This window comes from Rana temporaria, chromosome 8 (genome assembly GCF_905171775.1).
Source record: "Rana temporaria chromosome 8, aRanTem1.1, whole genome shotgun sequence".
Taxonomy (NCBI): domain Eukaryota; kingdom Metazoa; phylum Chordata; class Amphibia; order Anura; family Ranidae; genus Rana; species Rana temporaria.
In genome coordinates, this window is record NC_053496.1 from 30574331 (window position 1) to 30584496 (window position 10166).

Consider the following 10166-nt stretch of genomic DNA (forward strand, 5'->3'; position numbering starts at 1 on the left):
AACTCAATTTGATATGCGAGTACTTTGGATCACGAGCATTCTCCTTGAACAGATTATGCTCGTAATCCGAGGTTCCACTGTACTTTGAGGAATTTAGAATGAGAATCATTTAGAATACTTGACATTTTCTCATTAATCATAAGGTCTGTTAAAGTGCTCTTCACCATAGCAAATAGAACAGAGGACTTCTCCCGTTTAGCTGCTACAAACAAATACAAAGCCAGTTTTTGTTGGTATGAGAACAAGCCCTGGATTGGGCAGTGCAACAAGGGTGGTTTTGGCTCCCCTATGTATGGATATATAGAATAAGGAATGTAGGAGACCAAACTCCCTGGACCAGAACCCTGTGAAGTGGGGACAGGACCACTAGATGTGTACTACATCCCCCTGTTGGCCACACTCTCTGAAGCACCGGACGCTATAGGATGGGTTTGTGCTTGCTATCCGGGCCGGGACCCAGTACCATCGTAGAAGAACTTTGTATGCAGATTCCAGAGTAGCCGTGTTGAAGGAGCACTTAGCCACGGAGGACCAGGCCTTGTTCCAGTCCTCTGGATCAATAGAAATCTCCAGGTACCATTCTCACCGCATCTTACAGCAGCCTTTTTCAACCAGGGTGCCCAGGCACATTTTCATTGTGCACCATTCCACCAACATCCTAACAACGACACGCACAATGAGAAACATCCTTGTTTGCCCCTCTCCATCAGAACTGGGGCCACATTAGAGTGAGGGGGAGAAATTGAGAGAGAAGAGAAATGCTGGAATACCAGTCGGTACCAGTGTGTAAAGGTGTGTTTGCTTTAGAAGAAGAAACCACCTTTAATGCTGAGTGCCCTACATGTGTGGAAGTTGCTGCATTATGTAAAACTATTTGTTAAATTTTTTCGTTTAGAATGGGGTGCCTTGACTAAAAAAGGTCGAAAACACTGATCTACAGTACTATTTTTTTTTCTAAGTATACACTGTACATCACTAACTCTGGATCTACACTGTATTCTCCATCACTGATTCTGCATCCGCACTGTATTCTCTATCACCGATTGTGAATCCACACTGTATTTTCTTGCAGCAACTACTCAAAATTCTCTACGTCAGCACAAGTAGGAAGTAGCAGAGGGCTGGATGTGTACCTGCCCGTCCATGGATCACTGGTAAGTACATTGTTATATACAGTGCATCTGGAAAGTATTCACAGCACTTCACTTTTTCCACATTTTGTTATGTTATAGCCTTATTCCAAAATAGATTAAATTCATTATTTTCCTCAAAAAGCCACAAACAATACCCCATAATGACAACGTGAAAGAAGTTTGTTTAAAATATTGGCAAATTTATTAACCACTTAAGCCCCGGACCTTTAGGCAGCTAAATGCCCAGGCCAGGTTTTGCGATTCGGCACTGCGTCGCTTTAACAGACAATTGCGCGGTCGTGCGACGTGGCTCCCAAACAAAATTGGCGTCCTTTTTTCCCCACAAATAGAGCTTTCTTTTGGTGGTATTTGATCACCTCTGCGGTTTTTATTTTTTGCGCTATAAACAAAAATAGAGCGACAATTTTGAAAAAAATGCAATATTTTTTACTTTTTGCTATAATAAATATCCCCCAAAAACATATATAACATTTTTTTTCCCCTCAGTTTAGGCCGATACGTATTCTTCTACCTATTTTTGTTAAAAAATTTATCGCAATAAGCGTTTATCGATTGGTTTGCACAAAATTTATAGCGTTTACAAAATAGGGGATAGTTTTATTGCATTTTTATTAATTTTTTTTTTTTACTACTATTGGCGGCGATCAGCGATTTTTTTTTGTGACTGCGACATTATGGCGGACACTTCGGACAATTTTGACACATTTTTGGGACCATTGTCATTTTCACAGCAAAAAATAGATTTAAATTGCATTGTTTATTGTGAAAATGACAGTTGCAGTTTGGGAGTTAACCACAGGGGGCGCTGTAGGAGTTAGGGTTCACCTAGTGTGTGTTTACAACTGTAGGGGGTGTGGCTGTAGGACTGACATCATCGATCGAGTCTCCCTTATAAAAAGGATCACTCGATCGATACGCCGCCACAGTGAAGCACGGGGAAGCCGTGTTTACATACGGCTCTCCCCGTTCTTCAGCTCCGGGGAGCGATCGCGACGGAGCGGCTATAAACGAATAGCCGTGCCGTCGTCCCGGATCGCTCCCCGAGGTAAGCCGCACACAGCGGAGGGGGTCCCGATCGGACCCCCCACCCGCTAGAAGGCAAGGACGTATTTATACGTCCTTCTGCCTGTACGTGCCATTCTGTGGACGTAAATAGTTGTGCGGTGGGCGTTAAGGGGTTAAACATAAAAAATTAAAAAAAAAAATCACATGTACAGTGCCTTGAAAAAGTGTTCATACCTTGGAAATTGGACAAAGGAAAATAATAAATGGTTTTCAACATTTTTTTACAAATAAATCTGTGAAAAGTGGGGGGCATTTGTATGGCGCCCCCCTGAGTCAATCATTTGTAGAACCACCTTTCTCTGCAATTACAGCTGCAAGTCTTTTTGGAGATGTCTCTACCAACTTTGCACATTTATAGAGTAACGTTTTTGTCCATTCTTCTTTGTAAAATAGCTCAAGCTCAAGCTCTTTTCAAGTCTTGCCACAGTTTCTCAATTAGATTTAGGTCTGGACTTTGACTGGGCCATTCTAACACATGAATATGCATTGATCTAAACTATTCCATTGTAGCTCTGGCTGTGTGTTTAGGGTTGTTGTCCTGCTGGAAGGTGCACCTCCACCCCATTTATAAGTCTTTAGCCTCGTACACACGACTGAGAAACTCGACAGGCGAAACACATCGTTTTGCTCGTCGAGTTCCTTGTTAGGCTGTCGAGGATCTCGGCGAGCCAAATTTCCCCATTCCCGTCGAGGAAAAAGAAGACATGCTCTCTTTTTGGCTCGCCGAGATCCTCGACAGTTTCCCTGTCGAAAAGTGTACACACGACCGGTTTCCTCGGCAAAAAAAAAAAACAGCAAGTTTCTGTAGTCTTCCCCAGATCTGTGCCTCAAAATAATCCTGTCTCAGAGTTCTATAGACAATTCAAGGGACTTCATGGCTTGGTTTGTGCTCTTCATGGCTTGGTTTGTGCTCTGGCATGCACTGTTAACTGTGGAACCTTATATAGACAGGTGTGTGCCTTTTCAAACCATGTCCAATCAACTAAATTGACCACAGGTGGACTCCAATAAATTTGTACAAACATGTCAAGGGTGATTAAGGGAAACAGGAGGCACCTGAGCTAAATTTTTAGTGTCATGGCAAAGGATGTGAATACTTATGTTCATGTGATTTTCTTAACTTTTTATATTTAATAACATGTCAAAGATTTCCAACAAACTTCTTTCAAGTTGTCATTAATTATGGGGTATTGTTTTTAGAATTTTGAGGAAAATAATGAATTGAATCCACTTTAGAATAAGTCTGTAACATAACAAAATGTGGAAAAAGTGAAGCACTGAATACTTTCCGGATGCACTGAAATGGTTGTGTTGAGGAGACAGAACCCATGCTGATTTAATTATCCCTTCTCCACACCTCCTTTGCCTACCCCTCTTAACAATGTCATCATCATCGTCCCTCCACATGGCAATTTTCAACCCCTCTCCACACCATCATGATCACCAAGCTGCCATCTCTGACCTCTGCCATGATGGGCCCCTCTCCACACCACCAACACACTGACACTACCAGCCCCTCTCCACACTGTCATCACCATCCCCTCTCTAAAGCGCCATAATTGACCCCTCTCCATGATCCCGTCATCACTCCCTCTCCACACTGACAGCATTGAGTCCTCTCTACACTGCCATCCCCTTCCCACTCCACACTGCCAGCACTGGCCCATCTCAGTTCTGCTATCACCAGTACCTACCTACACTATCACCAACCCCTCTTCATACCATTACCTGCCAATTTTCACACAGATATCACTGGTCGATCTACACACCATCATTACCAGCCTCTCTCCACACTGTTATCAGCTGCTTCTATCTACACCGCCATCAATGTCCGCTTTCCAAACAGTCATCACTTGCCCCTCTTCTCACTGACTCCTCTCTACAATGCCATCCCCTTCAAACTCTACATTGCCAGCACTGCCCCTTCTCAATTCTGCCATCACCAGTACCTCTCTACACCATCACCAACCCCACTTTACACCATTACCTGCTACTCTCCACACAAATATCACTGATCCCTCTACACACCACCATTACCAGTCTCTCTCCACACTGTTATCAGCTGCTCTATCTACACCGCCATCACTGTCCGCTTTCCACTCTCACTGACCATTCCCTCCACATTCCTATCACTTGCCACTACACGCTCCCATCATCTCCCCATTGCAGCTGCTTTACATTGCCATCGCTGGCCTCTCTCCATACTGCCATCCCCATTATCTCTCCACACTATCACCAGCCCCTCTTCACGCCACAATCACAAGCCCCTCTCCATGTTGTGCTTGATTACATTCAGACCTAATTGGCAGTTGGTGAAGGGGGAGTGCTGCAGCTTGGATGATGTCACAGCTTGTCTTCATCTCTTCGTTGATAGTTTTGTGCTCTATGATTAAACTTATAATGATGTGTCTGGTAATCAGTGGGAGTTTAGATATATTTTTATGCACCTGTGAGGTGGAGTCCCTCTTTGTACAACTTGAGCACAAACAGTTTTCATAGCTACCTTATTATTGAGATAAGGAAACTTATAGGAGGATTATCAGTATGAGCATATTTTAAACTGGTTATTATATCTAAGTCATTAGCTGGGATAGCTGCAAATAAAATTATGGCAGTATGGGAAGTTGGTTCTGGGTCATGCTTGCCAGATCCTAGCTCTATGGGACGCTGATTGTGGGCCACAGAGGTCCAACCCACCCAGACAGTATTGTACCATGTTAGCTGTAGATAGTAATGGGAAAGAGAAAATATGGGCCTACCTTTTCCTGGCTAACTAAATAGATAATGGGCCAGATTCTCAAAGAGATACGACGGTGTATCTCCTGATACACCGTCGTATCTCTGAGTTAGGTCGGCCGTATCTATGCGACTGATTCATAGAATCAGTTACGCATAGATATGCCTAAGATCCGACAGGTGTAACTGTGTTACACCGTCGGATCTTAACTGCAATTTAAAAATGGCCGCTGGGGGCGTTCTCGCTGATTTACGCCGAGAATATGTAAATCAGCGAGATACGCCAATTCACGAACGTACGCGGGCCCGACGCAGTGTTTTTACGACGTTTACGTAAGGGTTTTCCCAGCGCATAGTTATCCCTGCTTTTATGAGGCACAGGTAATGTTAAGCATGGCCGTCGTTCCCGCGTCAATTTTTTTTTTTAAAGTCGTTTGTGTACGTCGATTCACAAAAGCGCTCGTTGCAATTTACGCTCACGCCGAAACCAATGACGTCCTAGCAACGTCATTGGGAGCAATGCACGCTGGGAAAATTTTCGGACGGCGCATGCGCAGTTAAATCGGCGCGGGGATGGGCCTGATTTAAATGCTACACTCCCCCTAGCCGCGGAATTTGAATTCCGCCGGGGGATTTAAGATACGCCGCCGCAAGTTTGGAGGTAAGTGTTTTGTGAATTACCCACTTGCCTGTAAAACCTGCGGCGGCGGATCTTAAATCAGATAGATTACGCGGATCTAAAGATCCGCTGATCTATCTGAATCTGGCCCAATGTATGCAGAGACTCGTACTGCATGTATTTAGTGCTTACCACTATGGTAGTGAGCAGATATGAAAAAGAAGGATAGAGATGGCGATATGGAAGGCAGATTCCGACAGGCAGTTATGTATATATAATATGATAGTTATATAGCACATTTAACCCTCTCTGTGTGATGTGACTGTTACAGACCTTGACTCTGGGGTACATTCTTCCAGTGTGGTAGTAAGCGTCCCCCAAATGACAGCATATTGTGGTGCTGAGCTTACACTCTCCCATCAAAATGGACGGTAGGGAGCAATTAGGTAGATAATTGTGTCCTTGCGCCAAAGTATCAGTGTGAATAATCAGTTCTAATTGGTGCTTTCTGCCATGGAAAGGGAACACACCTGCAGATTTTAATGATGTGTTGCAGAATGGGAGAGTAGGAAGTGAGGGGGAGAGAACCGTGTTATCTATAAGGAGAATGTGACTCAAATTCTTCATTTCTCATGTAAAAAGACTGACTTCACCTCTATCCCCTCCACCTCCACTATTAACAACATACATTTTTCCAACAAATAATAGGAGGTGCTGAAATCCTCTGGGATAAGAAATATCTTTTATTACTGGAACTCATTTTTCAGAGTGTCTTCAAGGAAAACTGTCTATGTTAATGCCCTCCTTACATGCGACAGCTGTCTTTACAGGACAGTACCATGTAGAACGCTAACAGAGTCTGTTGCTGTGGTGTTCATCAAACAAATGTCGCAGAACTGCACACAGGGTAAAGGGCCAGAACGAACATAAGCCTCATAGGTAGAGTCTCCGGTGGATTAAAACACCCTCTCTCTACTGTTATCACCTAGAGTGACAGGCAACCTTTATTAAGAGAAACTTGTGTATTGTAACTGTTACCACCATCTGAAAATGCTACTTGTCTGGCTTTCTTGCTCTGGCTTTACTGCTTTCAGTCAGTCAGTAAATGGCTTGAGCCAATATACCTCAAATGGAACCAGAGCGCTTCATACAGTATGGATTCTCTTCTAGATTAGTTACATGTAACATAATGAAGCCAGGGTATCAACATGATAGTCAAGCAGAGATAAATGGCCAGGCAAGATTCTACACGAAGAACCATGTGCCCACACCAACACTCCAGTCAAAGGGCTAGCATGAGCCTCCTGACACCAGGGTTGGTAAGCAAACATAACTTGGCCCCATGACCCCTGGGGTGATGGACATATCTTAGTCCTATAACTCCTGGGATGATAAAGGGAAGAGCTTGGTCCCATGGCCCCAGGGATGACGGAAAAAACATCTTTCTCCTATGAGTCTGAGATGATGGATTGCACATCTCGGTCCTCAGGCCCCTGGGTTGATATAGTACACATCTTGATTCCATGACCCCGGGGATGATGGAGGTCATATCTTGGTTCTTTGATTCCAGTGATAAAGGGAACTCCTTGGTCCTATGACTCCTGGGATCATGAAGTACACATTTTTGTCCCAAGGACCTGAGATGATATAGGGCACACTATGGTCCCATGATCCCTGGGTTAATGTAGAGCACATCTTGGTTCCATGAGTTCAAGAATAATGGAGGGTACACCTTGGCCCTGGGACAAGAACATATGATCAATGTATCACGTTTATGGGATGACGAGAAAACATGTTTGCCTCATGTGCCTAGGATGATGTAAAGCACACCTGGGTCCCAAGACCCCTGTGTTTATGTAGGTAACATCTTGGTGCGCTGACCCAAAGAAAGACGGTCCCACAAACTGGTCCCATGACACCTGCGTTGATGTAAGACACTTCTATGTCCCATTGTAATTTCCTGAAACTGGAGCACACAGAATATGGTACAGCTTTGCATACTAAGGGCCCTTTCACACGGGGCGGATCAGTAACGATCCGCTTCCGTGTGTCCGTAAGCTCAGCGGGGATCGCTCCGTATATCCCCGCTGAGCCGGCGGCTGACAGGGCAGTCCCCGCACACTGTGCAGGGACCGCCCTGTCTTTTCGCCGCTCTCCCCTATGGGGGGATCGGATGAACACGGACCGTGTGTCCGCGTGTTCATCCGATCCGATGACGGAAGAAAAAATAGGGTTTTCTTCTGTCCGCAAAATCGGATCTTTGCGGAGGCGGATGATTACGGGTGGCAGCGCATGTTTATCCGCTGACACCCGCAATCACATACAGACCAATGTATGTCCCTTTTTCATCCGAAAGCGGACATACAGTCCGCACGTCTGAAAGGGGCCTAACCAATCAGCTTCTAACTTTAACTTGTGCAATTAAGCTATGAAAAAATCGAACAAATTATCTTCTTTTTGCATGCTAGTCTCAAGGAAAACCAATAGGTTCCTAAAGTTCCGAAAATTCTTGTATGACAGAATACAAATTCGGAATTGATGTAATATATTGTATTCTTCCATTTCCGAGCATGCGTAGTCTTGGACACACAATTTTTTTCGTAAAAATACCATACTGATTACAGGAAAATTGTCTGTTCTGTTATCGTGCGAGAACGTTTTTTTCGTGTTTGTCCCTTGGGGTATTTTCGCATATATGCCACGATCAGTTCTCGAAAGCTATGTATTAATGATCAGGTTATCGGACGATTGCTCCAAAAGAAGTATTTTTTGTCTGCTTTTCTCTGATTGGTTTGTATGCACAGCTGCACCAGATTCTGTGTGCTGCAGTTTTAGTAAATTATGTCTTACATGTTTCCTTGCATTTTTTGATACAAACCCTTTTACATGATGAAAATAATTGTTTTCAGATTAATACAGTTCATATAATGTTACTATAGATTCCCCACCGGCTCCTCTCATCTACACAGATTTTACAAGTGATGTGACAGTTACAGAAACTGTAGGAAAGGTGACGATGTCACTCAAATGTTTACTCTTTGTATATTACACCTACTGTATAAGTAATTATTTTTGTTACCTGATTGGATCAAATTTTTCCTCCCGTTCTTACATGCAAGACTCCATGTACAGATAACTGATGGCTATACCCATACTCTGATTGCAGTAAATTACCAAACTGGTCTTGAATTCTGTGTATGTCCATATTACATAATTACTATATTTCCCCCAGGATCAAAATCCATTAGAGGGTATGTACAGTCATCTGACGCGTTCAGAGGTGGAACGGGAGCTGCTCAAGCACAAGGAAGTTCTAAAGAAAAAGGACGGTCATATTCGGGAGCTGGAGGACTACATTGACAACTTGTTGGTGCGGGTGATGGAAGAGACGCCCAGCATTCTGCGGGTGCCCTATGTGCCTTCCAGGAAAGCTGGAAAATTCAACCAGAGTTAGCCAGCCACCCTTATGAAAATCCTGAGAGATGACTGTGGCTGCTATGTCTTCCCTTAGTTTCTCACTGCCCAAGTTTCTGGAAAAGGTCCTAAAGAGGCATCAAATACAGCCATGAAAAGTACAATCTCCACCTGAGTCCTCAGGTGGAATAAGTGTAAATATGGGGTACAATGAAGGTTCTAATTGCTGCATTATCACCCTATGAGGGTCCAGGGGGTCACTGTATTTCTGAGCACACCTTCTGTTCCATGGTGCTATCTGCTGTATTAGCCCTAGATGTATTAATGTGTAATTGGGGCCTCTATAAATTATAGGGATTGGAGGAGGGGGGGTTAATTTCTTGACTTTGCTATTTATAAGACATTAATTAAGAAAAAATCTCTGACAGGTGGAAATGTTACCTTCCACAGTAAAAATCACTTTGTGCAATATCCACCCTAATGTATCCACTCTTCCAGACTCATGGCTCACCTACTTAGCCAGCTCTCCTCTCATAGTATTATATTTATATGCTGTGGGTAAACCTGGAATAATGATTGTATAATGGTACCAATGTCACACTGACTCCAAGCAATGCTGCAGTTTTTAGGTTCACTTTTTAGTGTTATAATTGACAAATTAAAAGAATGTGGTGAAATATGTATGTAATATTAGCCTGGTAAATTGTAAAAGTAACAACTCACAGGAAATACATCTCAGACAACTGTATAATTGCACTATATGGGCAAAAGTATGTAGACTCTCCTCCAAATGGCCAGGTGTTTTCAGTGTAGGTTATGGTTAAAACTAAAGCATACAAAGACATTTTAGACAATTGTGTGTTTCCAACCTTATGGTAAAAGTTTCAGAAAGACCCTTTTCTGTTCCAGCATGACAATGTTCCTGTGCTCAAAGTAATCTCCATAAAGACATACTGTAGTCTTCTCTTCTCATCTGTGCCTGACCTCACAAATAGATACAGATTCCCACCGACACACTCCAAAATCTTGTGCAAATCCTTTACAAAAGAGCTCCATATAAATAGCTAGGGTTTAAAATGAGCTCATATAGGTATGATGGTCAGGAGCACACAAACTTTTGATTGTATAGTGTATAATGCCTCGTACACCCAACCATTTTTCTTGGCAGGAAAAAAAAA

At 43.3% G+C, this 10166-nt stretch overlaps 1 protein-coding gene across 1 annotated transcript in view; it reads left to right on the plus strand.

The window, feature by feature from the left end:
- The window catches only part of RAB11FIP2 (RAB11 family interacting protein 2), a 55683-nt gene extending 46014 nt beyond the window's left edge, over positions 1-9669 (plus strand). The window contains exons 4-5 of the mRNA XM_040361487.1: positions 1073-1154; positions 8807-9669. Of these exons, the coding sequence (XP_040217421.1) occupies positions 1073-1154; positions 8807-9028 (304 nt within the window). The 3' untranslated portion in view covers positions 9029-9669. The remainder of the gene's footprint in view (positions 1-1072; positions 1155-8806) is intronic.
- Positions 9670-10166: the final 497 nt, after the last annotated feature.